This window comes from Muntiacus reevesi, chromosome 6 (genome assembly GCF_963930625.1).
Source record: "Muntiacus reevesi chromosome 6, mMunRee1.1, whole genome shotgun sequence".
NCBI lineage: Eukaryota > Metazoa > Chordata > Mammalia > Artiodactyla > Cervidae > Muntiacus > Muntiacus reevesi.
In genome coordinates, this window is record NC_089254.1 from 57,673,279 (window position 1) to 57,694,501 (window position 21,223).

The following is a 21,223-nucleotide window of genomic DNA, read 5'->3' on the forward strand; positions in this document are numbered from 1 at the left end:
ATAACACTGAAACATGTATATTATCAAATGTGAAACAGATCGCCAGCCCAGGTTGGATGCATGAGACAAGTGCTCAGGGCTGGTGCACTGGGAAGACCCAGAGGGATGGGATGGGGAGGGAGGCGGGAGGGGGGTTCAGGATGGGGAACACATGTAAATCCATGGCTGATTCCTGTCAATGTATGGCAAAAACCACTACAATATTGTAAAGTAATTAGCCTCCAACTAATAAAAATAAATGAAAAAAAAAAAGATGGTGAAATATCCTCACGAAGTCAGTACAACTCCCTGAGGGAGCCCACAGCCTAGACTGCAGAGCAGTTGTACAGCATAACTTAATAGTATTCCTTAAACAGCTAATTTCTTAAGTCATTTGCAAGTATTTATTTAGGTAGGAGCTCATAAAATATATTTTTATAATATACACAAGAAAAAACACATTTGAATGACTACAAAATACAATGACAGGTGACAGAATTTAGTGTTTATAAATGAGGCCATCAATAACTAACAATTTAAAGAAGAAATTGAAAGTGTACTTAAAGTTGAGCCTGTGGTTTACATTTACAATCTTTTATAATTGAATAAAAAAGGCATTAGACTTTTAAAGGTAATATATGACTTAACAGTTTTTCAAGTGATTTTCATAATGGGTTCCTAGACACTGTCATACATGGATGTGAAAAAAAAAAAGACAAGAGTTTAGGCAAGCAAAGTATTAGTCCATAGCAGCTTGGTGAGGTTTACTTTTCTTATATAAAGAGTCTTCAAATTTATATTTATTCTTATTATAGGAGCAGAAAGAAGTAATTTGCCACGTATATTTGAGGAGACTGTAAGCTATATAGCAAAAGTAGTTATTTTTAAAAGCCTGTATTCCATGGAAATGTGCATCACACAGCATCTATAGTAACTGAGTAAATATAAACCATGTGATTAAGTCTTCTAAATAAAACATTTAACCCCCAAATCTCACACAATATCCCCCATGTCCAAATGTCTTATTTGACGGCAGCCATAAGCTTCAAACTAATATGCATTTGCTATTTTAAAAAGGTTCTTACCTCCATTACTAAAAATGTTTCTGCAAAGTCCCTTAGAATTTTTTTCAGTGCTCTAGAAATAAGATATATCATGATCAGTAAATGACCGCAATCTTCAGAAAGAAGTACTGACACTAGAGAAAGAATGGTCAAGTTGGAGGTTTCTGTCTCCAATTGTGGAAGATCTTTCTACTTTGAGACCCACAGCTCTAAGGAGACATTTAAAACAAATGTTTTATCATGAATAATTGAATAATTAGATATCTAGGAAAATGAGGCTTTTAAATTAAAATTTAGCAAAATCGACTATAATAAACTTTTTTCCTCTAATCACATATGAATAACAGAAGTGAAATCCAGTGAAGTTTTACATACAAAAGATATAAATACTGCATAATATGTAGTGAATGAATATTGGCACATACCCTTTTGTATTTAAAGCATAAAATGCAACCAGCAAATCTGATGCTCTTAAGATACATTTATGACATAGGTCAGAAAACCTCTATACACATGGAAATGTCCCACAGTTTAAGGCTTTCCAATAGGTTTATAGCAAGCATCAGGTTGCCAGAGGCGAATATCAACAAGAACTTGATTGAGTTTTTGCATCCAGAGATCCCGTTCTTCCTTGGTATCTGCAGATAGCCAGTTCCTACAGGAACAAACAAAAAGATCAGGATCCTTTCCCTGTTCCATACCTCCAAGTACTCTTACTGTGGGGTGAAATGGGGGGAGCCTAGACAGTAAAAGGAGTAACTCTGCCCTCTTTTAATGGATGCCAAATTAGGAATCCATAGTAAAGTGCTTCTCCAATTACAATAAAAGAAAATCATCTTGTGGATTGGTTAGCTGAACCATAACTCACACCAATCACATTTGGAAAATGATGGAACTTCACATCAAAGACAGTAACTAATCTTGCACAGGTGATCTGATTGGACAATGTGCTGATGCCAAGACAGTCACCGAGGGTGGGTGGGTCACCTCTTAGAACAGCAAGCACGCCACAGACCTGAACATGGGGACCAACCCCCGAGATCCCTGACTCAGGCTCCCCAGGAGCTCCATAGACTCATGGGCCTTCACCTGGCCTTACAGATAATACCATTTTATACTGTCTCCTTTTTTCTTTCTCCACACTGTGTTAGTAGAGAACAGTATTTACAATAAGTGATCTAAAGATCCTAAGATTTTGTTTATCCTAATCTCTCTTTTCACACCAGGAATCTCTTCTTTACATCCATATTCAGTTAAAAGTTGAATAGTTGATGGGTCAGGTGAAGGTGGGGGAGAGGGAAATTCCCTAAGTCACAAGTCAGACCATTCTTCTAGACTACAGCCAGGTGTTAGAAGGATGTTGTGTTATACTTCTACATCTTTATAATTTCTCCACATTGGTACTAGTAATGGTAGCAGCATGAATAAGCAGTGAGTTGATCATCTATTAATAAATGGAGGGAACGCATTTACAATACAGACAGCGCATTTGCTGAGCGCATTCCAAGTGTATGACAGCAAGCTAAGTAGACCTACTCATTAACCTTTATTGTCACTCTGTGGAGTTTATTCTTCTCTTATGACACAGGAGATTTCAGAGAGCCAGCAAAGTTAAGTGCCATGCCATAGTCACATTCAGTAAGTCACTGAGTCGGGCTTTAAACCTACATCAGTCAGTCACTGAGTCAGGATGCAAACCCAGGTCTGCTGACCTCTCAGTGTTCAACCATGCAATACTGCCTTCCCAGGTGACGAAGCATTTCCAGTTCAAATGTTTAATCTATATTTCAAAGTAGGCACTACTGGTCAGATGATAAATACTTTGCATTGAAGGAGGGAAATATAGCAAGGTTGGTTTGTAGAAATAAAAGTGTGATACATTAAATTTAGATAAAAGGCATAGGTCAGAAAGGCCCTGGGGAGAAACAGATAAATAAGGCAAAGGAGAACGTATAACTGTAAAATGTATATACTCTGCAAAAGGTATGATCAAAAAGTGAAATAAATTTTAAGAAGCCACCAAGCAAAGCCAAAGACTCAGTCAAGACTGAATTGAGAAAGGGCCTCTCTCAAATGCTTGGTCCACTCAAATTATGATAATGTTATAATGAGAAAAATTACATGCAAGTGAAGTGCAGCATAATTAGAGCAATATGTGATATAACTATTTCCACCACAGGAGAAGGTTGAAGGAGAAACCTGGGAAGGTTTATGTAACAAGTAAAAGAAGATTCTATGAAAAATGTGAGTAATGTTTAAAAGGGCCATGGTGGTCAGGAAGTACTTAGGGACTGAATTTTGTTTGGTTCCCTCACTGACTGTGACCACAGACAGGGTGGCTACTAAAGAAAGTGACTATAAATCCAATTTGCCTCTCCGGTCCTGAATGAGGTCACTGCTGCACAGAAGACCCCCAAAGGAAAGGAGTGAGTGAGCTGAATGAACTAAATTAATCTAAAAGCAATCTAGACATCAAAAATTCCCATAGAATGGGTCCCCTTTCTCTCTGTTTTAAAACAAAATGGCAGCATTGGGGCAACTTTGTTCTATTAATAGAGTGTCTCTTGGCTAAGCTATCTGACATTTCCACATCAGAAACTCACAAAGCCAGTTCTACCTATCTCCCTGTCTGCAATAATCAGCTGCAATCTGATTAAGAGATTTTGTCAAATTCTAACTTTTGTCCCTAATCACAATTTTGTACATTGAAATTGGTCTGCAAGCTTCTCTTGGGCATTCAAGGAAAAGAATCTTAGACTCTTAGCAATAAGTTTCTGCATCTTATACTTAAGTTTAGGGTTAACAAAAACTGACACTCCCAGTAGTTTACTCTGTCCATCACCAACCAGAAATTTTCAGAGTAGAGTGAAGTACTTTGGGAAGGTACTTTGGTACTTTGGGAATGGACAGGAAGGGGATGTGTCAAATCTCTTTAAATAATACTTATCAATTACACATGAAATCTTCAAACTTAACACAAAGAATACTAGCTAACTGCCCCGAAAATGGCTACACTCTATGGTGGAAAACATGATAAACTAAAATATAACTTGAATGCTGTGTTTTTCTTAACTATATTAATTTTGTTATTACATTCCTGTCTTACTGATATATATGTGTTTTGTCTTCTCATTCTTAAATCGTACCCTCTTCAAAGACAAAGACCATCTCTGATATTTCTCACAGTGGTAAGGACATAGTGAGCAATCAATTACTTAGTTGATAGAAGCATTTATAGCCCAATACATACTTGGTTACACAGAGTGTGTCCCTGCATTGGCTGACCAGAGTCTCTCGGTCATCTTCTCTTTGTGGTCGAACAGTAATTAATTCTAAAGTGTTGCGTCTTGCACAAAATTCTCTGTTGACTGGTTCTATCTGCCGACTGGTACAATTGGCCAAATTTAATCTTCCTATGGGATTCTTTAAAACAAAGTTTTAAAAAATATGATTAGTAGAAAATAAATAAAACCATTTAAGTCAGTAAGCATTGAGCAATATTCAACTTGATACCAACTTAAAATAAGAAAAGCCATTAATTTAAAAGTTAAAACTTAATTACATGGTATTTAGAGAAACATATTTAATATTTATGATTATTTCTTGCTGGATATAAAAATAAAAACCAAACATGTCAACTGGAGATCTTAGCCAGCTTAAAAAACAAACCATTTGTTATGGAAAACTTAAAATAGATACAAAATAAAAAGAACAGCATAAAGAGCTTCCATGTACCCATTAATCAGTTCTAACAAATAAAAACACACATTCAACCCCTTTTGTCTCTCTCTTACTTCTTCCCTTTCTATATATAGAAACCTAGACATAGTATTTCACCTATAAATATTTTTTACGTATCTCTAAAAAAGCAGGCCAAACTACTGCCTTGGAGTTTTAGAAGCCATGTCATTCCTACAGTATGAGAATTGAAAAAAAAATTTTTTGTGAGACTAAATGGTGCTGAAAAATGGGAAAAGGGACAAGTGTGGGCCCAAACAATGTATTTATTTATTTAAATTTATTTTTGGCTGTACTGGGTGTTTTGGTTGCTGTGCACGGGCTTTCTCTAGTTGCCGCACGCAGGGACTACTCTCTCATTGTGGTGCATGAGCTTCTCATTGCAGTGGCTTCTCTTGCTGCAGAGCACAAGCTCTAGGCGCAGGGGCTTCGGTAGTTGCTACATGTGGGCTCAGTAACTAAGGCACGTGGGCTCAGTTCCCCACAGCATATGCAGTCATCCCGGGCCAGGGATTGTGCCCATGTCCCCTGCATTGGCAGGAGGATTCTTAACCAGGGAAGTCCGGCCCAAGCCATTTAGAAACTGCTGCTTTTAAAAAGAAATTAGAATGAAATGTACCATTTCAAAACATTAGATTAACCAAGTCTGAAAAGAATAGTAATAACCAATGTTGATTGGTTGGGGGTAAAAAATTCTTACACACTGCTAGTGAAAGCATAAAACGGGTCTATTACTGGTAAACAATTTAATAACAGTGATCAAAAAACATTAAATGAGCACATCCAGACCATACAACTTCACCTAAAAGAAATTTATCCCAAGTAAATATATAGGTACACAAAGATGTTTATATAGGTATTGCCGTTTAGTCGGTAAGTCATGTCTGACTCTTTTGCGACCCCACGGACTATAGCCTGCCAGGCTCCTCTGTCCCTGGGATTTCCTAGGCAAGAATACTGGAGTTGCCATTTCTTTCTTCAAGGGATCTTCCTGTCTCCTGCACTAGCAGGCAAATTCTTTACCCCTGAGCCACTGGGGAGTTCTTATATAGGTGTAGTTGCTGTTTTTTCATAATGCCAAAAAGACTGAAACAAATTTAATGACAGTAATAGGGTACTATTCAAACAAATAATAACATTATGTTTTCAGCAAGTATGGGAAACTAAGTAGTCTGAGAGTCCTTCCATAACCCCCCAAATGCTAGATAACTGAACTTGTAAGACAGCAAAAGAAACCTTCATAGGCCAAAATCAATGAGGAAGAGAGTGCAGAATGGTAGGCTAGCCTGAAACCTGGCTTTCTTGGGTTCCTAGCATATTTACCAATGCTAGGAACTGGAAACCTTGACTCACAGATTATATGATATAATATGAAATGTGATATTTGCTTTAAAATACCTTAGCAAACCAACGAGAACAAAAAAGTGTGTGCTGTGGAGAGAGAAATGAAACAAGAAAATTAATAAGGAATTTCTCTCTTACTAATTTCTCTTTTTTTGGGTACATTTTCAATTATAAAAAGTTAAATATATTGGTACATCTATTTCTATGTGTGTGTGTGTGTGTGTGTGTGTAAAAAGAATGACCAAGAATAAATACACTATTGAATAAAAACACAAGTTAGAGTTAACTTACCAGGCATAAAGATTTATTTTAAAGCTATGGTAATTGAGAATGAGAGATATAGACCAAAGAAAACAGAATAGAAAGCCTAAATTAGACCCACATATAAAATGATATCTTGATACATGCCAGAAACAGCAAGTGGATGAGTGGGGAAAGAATGGATCATCCCATGATGCTGGCACAATGGGGTTTCCAGACTGGGGGGTGGGTGGGATCAATTCCAGGTAAATTAAATGTGAAACCTAAATCTTTATAACTTTTAGAAGTCATAAGGAAGTATATTCTTTATGACTATAGAGATGGTTTTCTTAACTAAGACTCAAAAAAGCAAACAATAAAATAATAAACTGGTAGATTTATCTTAGCATTAAAAATTCTGTTTATGAAAAGATACTATAAGGATAAGTTAAAGGATATGCCAAGCAAAAGACTAGAAAAATAAGCGGCCAAAACACATAAGAAAAGATGCTTGCTCAATGCTCAGTCAAGGAAAATTAAAGTAAAAACACAGTAAAATAACATTTCACACCTATCATACTCAGAGTTTAAAAGGCTGAAATAACAAATGTTGCTGGGATGTGGAACACTGAGAACTCCTGATGGGAACAGAACATTATACAACCAATTTCAAGATTCACCAGAAAAAATCTAGCTAAACTGAAGACGTGCAAAACCCTACCAACCAGAGATTCTGCCACTAGACACAGAGTAGAGAAAGAGCTCTGATCCAGCTTGGTGCTGCTCTGTGATGACCCAGATGGGTGGGGTGGGGGCGTAGGGGTGGAAGGGAGGTCCAAGAGGGAGGGGTGAAAAGTATACATGTAGCTGGTTCATTTTATTGTACAGCAGAGACTAACACAACATTGCAAAGCAATTATACTCCAATTTAAATAAAAAAGAAAGAGCTCTGATCCATATAATTAAGTCATAGCAGAGCTGTTTATAACAACGACAGTTTGAAATAACTAAGTGCCCATAAATAAGAGAAGTGTATAAATTGGTTGTGACGCATTCTTCTAATGGAGTATCTCAGTACAGAGAAAGATGGCTAGAGCTCTGCAAACTAGAGCTACATACATGCTACACACACCAGCCTACACTAATTTCACAAATCATGTGATTCAAACATGAAAGTTGCAAAACAGTATATATAGTATGATACTATTTGTAAAATGTTTCAAAATATGCAATTGCAATAATAAACTATATATATCACATATAAAAAATTTAAAGATACATGGGAATGAAATAATTTTAGGATGTGGTTATCTCTATGAGGGACAAAAAATTATATAAAGAGCTTCAACTGGACTGATAATACAGAGGCTGGTGAAAATTATGTTTTTTTGAATGTTCCAAATATTTCACAATAAATTTTAAAATAAAATTTTACATGGCTACAATGTAATACATACAGTTATCTAATGCAATATCATAGATGTATTTTTACCTATGTGGAAAGATATCAGGACATTATCAAGTAAAAATCAGTTTAAAAAGACATGATATTTTCTGTTTAAAAGATTCGCAAATGGATATATAATTATTATATATTATACATTTAAAAAATTTAGAAGGATATACAACCAAAATGTGAACAGCAGTTATCTTTTATAGATGAGTTTACTTTATAATTCTGTTTATTTCTTTTTTCCAGTCTTTGTATAACAAATTATCACACTTGGGCAATAACATCAAATTTTAAAAAAATAAGATGCAATGTATTACATAAAATTCTGTTATCAAATTTTAGAAACAAACTAAAACCACAATATTCCTATGGTGGTTTTCTCTTTCTGTTTTATTCCAGATTAACGTAAATCAAGTGCTAACAAAATACAAAAGTGAATTTAACATATTTCTGACTAAAAATCAATTTAAAAAATTACAAAACATTCCAGAAAAAAAAAAGAAAAATATATGCCTTAAGGTATTTAAAGAGTGGTCAAATCACAGGGAATGGATAAGATATAAAATTCTTACACAAATACACACACACACACACACACACTCACTACATTTTAATGGCTTAGTAAATAAACCTGAGTGCAGAATTTGGGTGGCTTATGGCCACAGGGAACACTTGCATAAAATATTACCTGAAAGTCAGTCAGAGCTTTCACCACTGACCATCAATATTAATATTACCTTTCGTTTTTCATCATCTGGATAAGTCCAATAAGAGATACAGTTTCCAGAAAGAACACACCATCTTCGATGCCAGGCACCAAAACCACTAACATCTTCAAATATGGTCTGAAAAAGTCAATGAAATACTGACTTTAGAAACCTGAGGATCAATTAAATGTTTTCTATACATTAAACTTCAGTATGTTGACATATTTCATACTTCAAAATTGACTTGCATGATTTTCTTTTTCTTTAAAGTACTTAAGTTTACTTTTTTATTCTACTCTGTATCAAGACCAGAAATCTTGTTATTTCAATCTCAAGAGCAAAGTTAGTACAAATGACTCACCGGCTCCCTTTTGTGTTTATGTTCACCTTTCACAGTATAAAGGTAATAGAAAAGGAAATATTTGATAGATAAAAATAATACCAAGTTATCATTACTCTCTACTATAATCAGAGAAAAATAACAAGAGGACAGATTTTTCATTTTTATAGCTAGGGTAACTGAAGGCAAAGGAAATTAAATGACAATATAGAATCACAAAGAAGAACTGGAACCTTCCAGCTAATGCAGAATGTACTTTTCTTGCTGCTCATCAGTATTGGCAGAGCTAGACTAGCACCATTTTAGACTCACTTAGTAAGTTTCACTGGTTGGTAGTCTCCTTCGATCCAGCTGCCCCTGACACATCAGGAAAGAAAACTGCACCAAGTAACTTTAATTTCAATTACTACTTCTATTTTTAAATAGAGGTTAGAAGTAATTAAAAGGCACTATTTAGACAGGGGACAGAAGTTATTTGTGGGAGTCCTGAGCAATTTTTTTTTTTTTACCACATTTCTATAAGTGTAGATGCAATAAGAATGGGCTCTAGGATTCAAGACAGAGTTAACCTGAAAAGATACAACTCTAAACTACTTAAGAGCCCAGCTCAAAAGTTAAACAGATCAGACCTTATAGGCAAATGAACCAGTTGGCATAAGAGTCTATCAGGTGCTAAAGGTATCTACAGCAAGATGCGGAAATATTATATTTACATTAAAGGAAAAGGTCAGTAAGTGTACACTGTGTTTAAGTCTGATATTTACAAAAGCACTCTTCCAAGAATATCTAGTGCCATCTGCTGGATGTACACGTGTAAAAGCCAAGAAGCCTGATTTAGTCACCTTGGCCGCTTGGACTTCCTGTACAGTCTAGCTCTTCTTGTCAGCAACTGCCAATTGGTTTGTGATACCCATCATACAGTTCAAACTCTTGCTTCACAAAGAAAATCAAAGCTATTAGATTTTCTCTACTTCTTGTACCACACCCACAATCTTCTGTATATTCTACACACATACTTTTCTCCTGATAATGGACAAAGTGTAATTCTGTACAAGATCATGAACTGTGGCTTGGATCTTAATTTGCTCTCACTCTCATGACTTTGTTCCATGCATTATTCCTTAACCCTAGTGCAAGTTCCCCATCGCCTCTATCTTCGCCCTCTTTGGCCCTATTAGAAGCTACCCATTTGAATTTAAAGACACTCAAGTCTCTTCAGTCCTAATAAAATGTGAACAAAATCCTTCTTTCACCCTACATACCTCTGCAAGTACCACATTTTTACCCCATTGCAGCCAAACTTTGGTTCATCCTTGAAACATCCTTTCTGCACTTTCATTCTTCATCTTCCATGCCCTTTATAACACATCTGCAGTCTAGCTCCTGCTCTTGGCCAGACTAGGATGACCACCTCAGAAATAAGCCCAACAGCCTCCAATAACTCCTTACCTAGGCTTGATCACTCCTTCTTTCAGACTCTCTTCCCCTGGCAACCATGATACTAAATTATCCCTTGCCCTCCCTGTAGTCTTCTCCTCTTAGGCTTGTGGCTTAAATGTTAGTGTTCTCCTGGTTATTCAAGTCTGCCTGAACTTTGAATACTACTTCTCTGCTGCAGATTTCCAAACTTTCATCTCATCTAAATTGTCTACCTTGAGTTTCAAACTCAAACCTCTGAAATATGTCTCTAGGCATCTAAACTTCAAGTCGTTTAAAACTTAAACCATTAAAACTTTCTCCCTTGGGTGGGGATTGACTGACAAGGGACATGAGGAAACTTTCTGGGGCAGTATTCTGTATCTTACAAGAAATCTGGGTTACATAGATGTCAGTAAGTCAGTCAGTTCAGTCGCTCAGTCGTGTCCGACTCTTTGCGACCCCATGAATCGCAGCACACCAGGCCTCCCTGTCCATCACCAACTCCCGCAGTTTACCCAAACCCACGTCCATAGAGTTGGTGATACCATCCAGCCATCTCATCCTCTGTCGTCCCCTTCTCCTGCCCCCAACCCCTCCCAACATCAGGGTCTTTTCCAATCAGTCAACTCTTCACATGAGGTAGCCAAAGTACTGGAGTTTCAGCTTCAGCATCAGTCCGTCCAATGAACACCCAGGACTGATCTCCTTTAGGATGGAATGGTTGGATCTCCTTGCAGTCCAAGGGACTTTTAAGAGTTCTACAACACCATAGTTCAAAAGCATCAATTTTTTCGGTGCTCAGCTTTCTTCACAGTCCAACTCTCACATCCATACATGACCACTGGAAAAACCATAGCCTTGACCAGACGGACCTTTGTTGGCAAAGTAATGTCTCTGTCTTTAAATATGCTATCTTGGTTGGTCATAACTTCCCTTCCAAGGAGTAAGCGTCTTTTAATTTCATGGCTGCAATCACCATCTGCAGTGATTTTGGAGCCCAAAAAATTTAAGTCTGACACTGTTTCCACTGTCTCCCCATCTATTTCCCATGAAGTGATGGGACCAGATGCCATGATCTTAGTTTTCTGAATGTTAAGCTTTAAGCCAACTTTTTCATCTCCTCTTTCACTTTCATCAAGAGGTTTTTTAGTTCCTCTTCACTCTCTGCCATAAGGGTGGTGTCATCTGCATATCTGAGGTTATTGATATTTCTCCTGGCGATCTTGATTCCAGCTTGTGCTTCTTCCAGCCCAGCGTTTCTCATGATGTACTCTGCATATAAGTTAAATAAGCAGGGTGACAATATATGGCCTTAATGTACTCCTTTTCCTATTGGGAACCAGTCTGTTGGTCCATGTCCAGTTCTAACCGTTGCTTCCTGACCTGCATACAGGTTTCTCAAGAGGCAGGTCAGGTGGTCTGGTATTCTCATCTCTTGAAGAATTTTCCACAGTTTATTGTGATCCACACAGTTGAAGCGTTTGGCGTAGTCAATAAAGCAGAAATAGATATTTTTCTGGAACTCTCTTGCTTTTTCAATAATCCAGTGGATGTTGGCAATTTGATCTCTGTAAGCCTGTGTAAAAACTTAGGGGATGGATACTGAGGATTCAGGGGAACATGCTAATGTCCACGATATATTTTGAAATTCTTCCCCCACAAATATATTTTCAGGACTCGTTAGAAGGATAGCTCGGTAGTAGGTACATGATAAAGCAAGGACAGTAAAAAATGTTAATGGCAAAACCTAGATGCTGGGTATACGGGCATTCAAATTCTATCAACATTGCTGTATGTTTGTAATTTTCCACAATTAAATTTGGGGGAAAAACACTTTCCATCCCAAACACGAACACTTGCTCCTCTCCCAGGGTCCCTGATCTCAGTATAGTCACCCAACAAATTGCGCAAGGCAGGTATCTGGGTGACATTATTAATTTTGCTTCTCCACCCCTACAGCCAAACTCTTCCTTCTTCATCTTTCAGCCCTCCACGATGAGTCCTTCACTCCACCCAGACTGTCAGCCACCATCCCCTCTCTCAAGGAATAATTCAGTCTCCTCGCGAGTCTTCTTCTGGATCCTCACTCCCTGTCCACTTCCACACAGCAGTCAGAACGACCTTCCTAAACTCTCAATTTGATATTAGTCTTCTGCTTAAAATCCTATAAGAGCACCCCATTGGCTTCATGATAAAGTCATTAAAAGGCTTTCAAACACTTGGTCTCATGTCTCTGAAATACACTTTTCCCCGCCCCAATCACTTGCCTCACTGCCCTTCCTATGCACACACATTCTGACTCTAAATGTGTCACTATCTAAATACCTGCCGCTATCTAGATGTGTCATGCTTTCCTCTGGTGGGGGTGAGAGAGGGAAGAGGCCTCCAGCCAATGGTATGTGCTTTTCCTTCATCTGGAGCACATCTCCCTCCTCTCTGCCCCTGGCTGACTTGTTCAGCTGCCAGTTTACAAATTACTTCCAATAGCTTCCGGTAAGCCCTCCCACACATACCTAAGACGTGGTGCCCCATCAATTTGCACCCACGCTCTCTATGGCTTTCTCCCATTGCAGTACTACATTGTATTTCTTCCTATTAAACTATGTTTCTGTGTGGAGGGATTATGTTTTGCAGCCCATTACATTCCAACACCAACACAGTGATAGGCATATAGTGGTAGGTCATGCAACAAATCTTTACTGAACCAGTTAATTGCTTAGTCACACAGACTTTCATTCCTATGGGAAACCAAGTCTATACTTCAAAAGATGGAAAAAAATATATATAGATCCAGTGATGTTACTTACTAGAAAACCTCTTTCTTCCACACTTGAATTCACCTGACACTTTATTTTTAAATAAATATGACCTTCCAAAGGAGATAAAAAGGGCACCTGTGAGGAAAGAAAGCAAATTATTTGTAAAAGTTTTTCTTGATAAAACATGTTTAAATCATGAATAGCATGAATAGGGAATATTATGCCTTGAAAACACTGTATTTTCTAAAGCAGGAATATAAAGTAGGTGGCCAAAAAGCCACTGGTTCCTTAGCAACAAATGCTTCTGAAGAATAAATTCATTCAACATAGAGCCTGATTAAAAACAGAACCCTAAGTCCCAAGTTAATGTGATAAAGAAAACACAGACTTAAGAAGACAATACATGTGTTTATCCATTCTCTATCAACAGAACATACTTGATAGAAGATGGGATAAACCAACTGGCATATTTAAACAGTATATTATTCAGCAATAAAGAACAGTGAACTACAGAATGGAAAAGTTAATCCTCAAATTCACATGGAACTGCAAGAGGCCCCAAATAACCAAAACAATCTTCAAAACTGTACTTCCCAATTTCAAATCCAAAGCTACAGTAATCAGAACAGTGTGATACTGGCATAGGATAGACATACAGACCACAGGAATAGAACTGAGAGTCCAGAAATAAACCCACACATTGATAAACCCAGATTGATTTTCAACAAGGGTACCAAAACCATTCAATGAGGAAAGAGCAGTATTTTCAACAAATGGTGCTGGGGAAACTGGACAGCCACATGCAAAAGAGTGAGGTTGGATCCCTACCTCACATCACATACAAAAATTAACTCAAAATGGATCAATACCTAAATATAAGGGCAAAAGCCATACAATTCTTAGAAGGAAAATAGATGAGTAAACCTTCAGTGATTGTGGATTTGGCAGTGGTTCTCAAATATAATACCAAAAGCCATGACCAACAAAAGAAAAAATAGACAAACTTCATCAAAATGAAAATCTTTTCAGTATGAGGGTTCCTCAAAATATTAACAACAGAACTATCATAAAATAAATCAACCCCACCTCTCAGAATTTATCCAAAAGAATCAAAATACACATTGCCAACAAACACATGAAAAAATGTTCAACATCAATAGTCATTAGGTAAGAAGGGAGGCTCAAGAGGAAGGGGATATACGTATACTTACAACCGATTCAGGTTGTTGTACAACAGAAACCAACACAATATCGTAAAGCAATTATCCTCCAATTAAAATTTTTTTTAAAAATAGTCAACAGGTAATAATTGTTAGTTTGATGATGATGCCAACATTAATGATGATGATGAGGATAAGGATGAATATTTTAACGGAAATCTCATGTTGCCATCGTGTCCAAAACCATTTAGTTAGGAATGAGTAAAAAGGAATCTGATTTTTTCGTTGGAAGCCCAATTGCTTTGAACTAAAATAAACATAAGCTAAATTACAAAACCAACAAGTTATTGAAAACAGAATTTTTTATTGCTTATTTTAAAGTTGAATCATTCTATACCCATAAAGTTTTTTCTTGTTCTTTAGAGACAAATATGTTTCCAACATTTATAATCCTAAAACTCATGTTACAGCTTTAACCATGCTATGGCTGAATTGTGTCCCCTCTCCATCCATCCCTTACTGAAATCACATGTTGAAGTTCTGACTCCCCAAACCACAGAATGTGACTATATTTGGAGATAGGGCCTTTAAAGAGGTCACTAAAGTTAAATTAGTTCACTAGGAGGGACTCTAATCCAATATGATTGTGTCCTTATAAAAAGAGAAGATTTAGACACACAGAGAAAAGACCACGTGAAAGATACCTAAGACAGCTATCTACAAGCTAAGGAGAGAGTGTTTAGGAAAAACCCACCACCCTCCTTGAAGACTTGATTTTGGACTTCTAGTCGGCAGAACTGTAAAAAATAAACTGCTTCTTAAGCAAAAAAAAAAAAAGTTAACCCCAAGTAACAAAACACCGTCTCAGCTCCACTACTGATTACACTGTCTAAGAGAAAAAAGGGTAATATCATCACCTACTTCAGACTCTACTGCCTTTTAAGAACATAACATCTAGCCTACAGTTCAAAAGTTTTACAAGACATGAAAAAGCAGGAAAAGACGGCCTTTAATCAAAAGAAAACAAATCCTGTCAATAGCAGGTCCACAGATGATTTAGATGTTAGAATTGCAAGACAAGGAAATTTATACTTTGTTATGGAATTTAGAGAAAAAGAAGGACAAAAATGGTGAGAAAAGGGAGAATTTTGACAGAGAAATGGAAACTCTAAAGAATATTCAAAAAAAAAAAAAATCCCAATGGGAATTTTAGAATAAGAAAAAAGTTGATATTGAATAGGCTTTCATTGGATAGGCTTTACAGGAAACTGGGCACATTAGAAAAAAAGACATGAACTCAAAGACTGGTAAATAGAAATGATCCAAAATGAAACACAAAGGAAAAAACAATTAAAAAAAAAAGTGGGCTATAGATTTGTAGGAACATAATCAAGAGTCCAACATACAATTTAACTGGAGTCCTAGAAAGAATAAAAAACAGGGCAGAAGAAATATTTGATGAGATAATGGCTAAGAATTTGCCAAAACTTATAAAACATGAACTAGATAGAGTTCCATAAAGTTCATTAAGTTAGTATGCAAAAGAAATGACCCAGTATGACAAAGAAAACCACACCTAGGCAGATAAGGGTCAAACTGTCTCAAATTTTAAAAATTTTAAATATTAACAGTGGAAAAGGGAAATTCCTTAGCAGTCCAGTGGTTAAGACTCGATGCTTTCACTGCTGGGAGCCCAGGTGTGATCCCTGGTCAGGAAACTAAGATCCCACAATCTGCACTGGCACAGACAAAAAAATAAAAACAGGATTTTCTTAGTTGTCCAGTGATTAAGAATTTGCCTGCCAATGCGGGGGACAGGGATTCAATCCCCTTGGGGAAGATTCCACATGCCTCAGGGCAACTAAGCATGTAAGCCACAACTACAGAGCCCATGTGCCGTAACTATTAAAGCCCACACAGCTACAGCCCATGCTCCGTAACAAGAGAAGCCACTGCAACGAGAAGCCTACGCACTGTAATGAAGAGTATCCCTGCTTGCCACAACTAGAGAAAGCCTGTGAGCAGCAATGGAGACCCACCAGAGCCAAATAAAAATAAAGATAATAAAATTTTTAAAAAACAGAAAACATATAAGACTGATGGCTGACTGCTGATCAGAAACAAAGTCAGAAAACAATAAAATGCAACTTTAAAAGAATAGGTAAAAGGAAAAAACCTGTCAGCCTAGCAGTCCTTCAAAAATGAAGACAATGTAAAGAAAGACATTTTTAGATAAACAAAAGTTGGAGAATTCATTTCCAGCAGACTTGTGCTATAACGAAATTAAAAAACAAAAAAAACATCTTCCTAAGAAGGCAACAATCCCACATGGAAGTCTGACTCTATGAAATGAATGAATAACATAATAACTGGTAAATACAAATGACAATACTTTTAAATTTCCTTTAAAAATTGATCGAAAAAATAAGTGCATTGGGGTTTATTTCAAGGGTAGAAGTAAAATATAACGGGATGGACAAATGCAAGGTTCTAACAGTTGCAAGGTACATAGAGTGTAATTGTATTTCAAGATAGACTGCAGTGCGACAGTAATAGGCTAAAGATGCATATTGTAATTCTCAGTAATAACTGAAAAACAATACAGGGAGTTACAGCTAAAAAGCCAACAGAAAAGAAAAATGATAACCAAAATACTCAGAAGCAGTCAAGAGAGGAAAAACAAATGAACAAAGAACAGCTGTGACACAGCAAAAAAGCACCAGTAGACAATACATAAATGGGCATGATTATGTTTCAATACTTTAGTTACAAAAACAGGCTGCTGAACTTTAGTTAATAATATATCAATATCAGCTCATTAATTGTGACAAAAGTAACTTTTGTCAAAAAAGAAAAAAAAAAAGGCCAAAAGCCACATTTAGCCTGTAGTGTAAGTATGTCTGCTTTGTAGCAGACTAAACCCAACCCTAGCAGTATTGCATTAAATATAAATGTATCAGACACTCTAATAAAAAGACAAAAAAATGTTTAACAATAACAAAACATGACCATAAAATATGCTTATGAGACATAAATTTGACATATATGAACACAGACAAGTTAAGAATAAAAAATGGAAAAAGAGGAGATTCCCCAGTGGTCCAGGGGTTAGGCTCCACACTTCCACTGCAGGGGGCATGGGTTTGATCCCTGGTTGGGGAACTAAGACCCCACGTGCCACATGTCATGGCCAGGAAAAATAAAAAAGAATGGAAAAAGATATACCATACAAACACTAATCACAAGAAAGCTGATGTAATTCTATTAATAACAAACAAAATAGACCTTAAAGGCGACTATCAGAGAGACAAAGTGTTAACAATTCATCAAGAAGATATGATAATCTTAAGTATCTATGTACCCAATAGCATAGCTTTAAAAAAATGAAGCATAAATTGACAAAACAAAAACTAAGTGCCTAAATTGAGACTCTGTTGCTCTTAATGCTTGGAAGTTTGAGGGATTGATATTTTCTTCCAAATAAAATCACGCTTTCTATCTTGCATGAAAATATTCACATAAATATTTTAAATAAATCATTCTCACCAGTATATTAATATTTAGCAAGGAGAGCTCAGGCCAAAAGTATCTTTTAAATAATAAAAGAGCTTAAGTATATGTGATAATTTAAAATAATTTTGAATTTAAATTAAAGATTACAAATACAAGAAAAATTCAATTGGAGAAATTGTATCATTAGAATAAAATGGTAATATTCACATATTTAAAGTGATATTGACTCCTGGGTCAAGATAGAAAGGCGGATGATTAACTCTGTCATTCCTGTTGCCCAGTGAAAAAGAATGACGCTGTGGTTGGAATAATCGTAGTTCAGTCTAAATTTGAAAGTTTTGACTGGAAGGTTAGTTTATAAAAATTTACTCCTCCACCCTAATAAAGATAAGCTAAAGGGAGAATTCTTGACCCAAAAGTATAGATTTCAACAGACTAATTTCATAAAATAAACTTTCAACTTTCCGAACTTCAACGACATCTACAATGTAATTCTACAATGCTAATCAGGGTCAAGACGTCATATGCCTCATTAACTGCATTTGTTATAAATTCCCTTACCATTTTCTTTTCGATATTGTCAGTGTTAAGCTCTTAGCCTCTCAATGCTAATTAATAGAATTCTACCATTTAGCCAAGAGAGTGCTCCTGTAAAAAGAATCTCAGAAAGATGAGAAAAAAATGTGAAAAGTAGACAATATTCTTGGTGAGAAGCTTGTCCTGAGGTGAACTGAGAATTTTCACAGAAGTCAATGTTACTATGCCCTGTCAAGTGTGGAGACATGTCAAAATGTGTGATCGTATTCTGTTTTCTGTTCAATAAAAAGGGTCTTTTAAAATTATCAACACCTCAAGGATTATTATTAAGAGGTGTAAAATGTACTCTATAATCAGAGTTACTTTCTAATTTTTTATACACCGAGATACTTCTGAGTGAGAATAATTATACCTGTTAATAATCACACCAGGCCAACAGGTATAAACCAGGATAGCTTCGGACACACCAGAATACCTAATCACTCTTTCTACAACTTCAAAATTCTACAATGATAGCCAGTTGTTCTACTTCACAGTTTTTTGTCCTAATACTATTTAAACTGACATCTCTATTTCCTGGAAGGAACATATATCTATGAGATTTCTTTAAGTCAGAATATGAATTGTGGGATATCTTTCTCCCTTTATCCATAAAAGTACAGTAAAACCTATGACTATTCTGGATTCTCTATTAAAGAAAGGATCTGAAATTGTGCCTCATTGAGATTCATAATTTAAATTCCAGAATGCCAGTCTCTACATCAGATATCTATAACCTCAAATAAAAAAAATGAAGTTGCTCAGTCGTGTCTGACTCTTTGCGACCCCATGGACTGTAGACCACAAGGCTCCTCCGACTGTGGAATTTTCTAGGCAAGAATACTGGAGTGAGTTGTCATTTCCTTCTCCAGGGGATCTTCCCTACCCAGAGATCGAACCCGGGTCTCCCACGTTACAGGCAGACACTTTACCAACTGAGCCACCAGGGAATTCATTATTAGTACTATCCTATATCTGTAGAGTCAACAGTCTGGTTAACTTCAAAAGAAACTGCACTCTGAAGGGGATCTCAGAGACAACACTGTGACTTGTCATTACTGGTCAAAACAACATTAAAATAAGCAAACGCTCCCTTGCACTGACGGTCTCTGGAAGCGCACGGAAGACTTGCTTGCTCTCTCAAATTTAATCAAATAGGGTTACTATGTGTATACAGAAGGTCATCCATTTTCCCCACCAATTTAAAAAACATCTAAACTATCTCATTCTCCTACATCAACTATAAGATATTAGAACAAATATTTCCTCCCCTTGCCACTCAAAAAAGCACATTTGTGACAAATCTTAAATCTAAATTGTACTGTATTTAACTCAGGAAGAGACTTTACAGTACTGAACACAAACCAATTAAATTGAGTGATTTTACACTCAGGTCATGTGGTAGAATACTTTAGATATAATTTCAAAACAAATCATTAAGAGAATAAACACATTACAATTTATTTTTACTTTGTGTGACGCTAAAATGGCAGTGAAAATAATTTCTAGAGAGCAGTCTATATTTAACATATGTCACTGAAATCTTTTTCATTTTAGATTAATGAAACTGTACATACATAGAAACTGGCTATGTGACAACATTGAGTAAAGACTACAGTTCATAGAACTCCAGTTATGTTTACCTAATTTGCAAATCTTGTTTGAAGAACTTTAAATAAAATAAAAAACACTATCCAGTATTTTGCAAATTAGCATTTCCATATATACCCACAAAATGCTTGCAATTGATCTTCACAGGAATATTAAAAATTCTAAAAAAAAAAAACCCACCTTATAAAGTATATAATTATATTTATATAATTTCAGCATTAAATGAATTAGAATTTTAAATAAATAAACAGCATCACCTACATAGCAGCATACCTATCAGCCAATTAAGATCATAAAAGTTTTCTGGTTTTACTTAAAACATCACCAATAGGCCTTTCAATAGGTAGAAGTCAACAATATTGAGTAAATTTTAGTTTTAGAATAGTTATTAAATTTGGCATTTTGGTACCTGGAAAATCAATGTTGAAGTGACCACAGAATCTTAAAGAATTGTAACATGAAAAAAAATACAGGAGAAAAGCCCAAATACCAAACATGCATGAAAAAAAAGCTAGAAAACTTTTAAAGAAAGGCTTAAAGAATTGTGAGAGTAAAGAAAAAGATGCTCAAGGGTCTAAGTAAAGAATAATTTACATAATGTTCTTAATTATTCAAAATAACCAAGAAGATATGAGAGTGGTTAGTAAAACAAAAACATAAGGGCCAAAAATTAAGGACAATTTTTAAGCTCATTAGTTTCAAGCAAAGAAAATGTGGCAACCTTTTCCTGGAACATATAGCCCAGTAGCTCTTGCTCTTTTACATCATAATTTATCTAAAACAAACAAAATAAAAGACAAAGAGAAAAAAAGACCCAGAATCATTCAATTTGTTAATCTAGCTCAATTACTAAATTAAAAGTTACATGAATTTTTTTTTAAACATCTCTATATTCTGACCACAGAAATTTCTTATAGTATGTTTAAATAGTCTGTATTATACAGCAGGAGCCAACCTAGGACTAAAGTTTGCCTCTACTTCTCTTACTAATTAAAATGGTCTTGCTTGCTATTAAAAGTTTAGTCTTTATAGCGTGGTAAAAAGCACTCAATAGTGATATTACAAAGATTTAAACTATGAAGTCTTAAATTAGGAGAGTAAAGTATGGGAAAGAAATCCCTTAGATTCATGAGTACTTTTCTAAGAAATTAACCTATCTTTCCCTGTTTTGTAAAACTAAATGTAAAAAATGTTAGTCATGTCAAAATATTGGTTTTAAATGAGCAAGATACTGTTTTAAAACTGTAAGCTTAACATCTATATACTGCAGGAAGCAGTATTTTCTTAGTCAGAATTGACATTTAGAATAAACCAACATAA

General features: G+C 35.8%; 1 protein-coding gene across 4 annotated transcripts in view; it reads right to left on the bottom strand.

The window, feature by feature from the left end:
* Positions 1–360: 360 nt before the first annotated feature.
* The window catches only part of ANLN (anillin, actin binding protein), a 54,309-nt gene continuing 33,446 nt past the window's right edge, over positions 361–21,223 (bottom strand). For 3 of the 4 annotated variants that reach the window (XM_065939961.1, XM_065939962.1, XM_065939960.1), the window contains 5 exons: positions 20,625–20,678; positions 13,092–13,178; positions 8,556–8,663; positions 4,294–4,466; positions 361–1,698 (listed from right to left, as the gene is read on the bottom strand). In XM_065939961.1, the coding sequence (XP_065796033.1) occupies positions 1,575–1,698; positions 4,294–4,466; positions 8,556–8,663; positions 13,092–13,178; positions 20,625–20,678 (546 nt within the window). In that variant the 3' untranslated portion in view covers positions 361–1,574. The remainder of the gene's footprint in view (positions 1,699–4,293; positions 4,467–8,555; positions 8,664–13,091; positions 13,179–20,624; positions 20,679–21,223) is intronic. The other variant, XM_065939963.1, reaches the window with a different exon arrangement.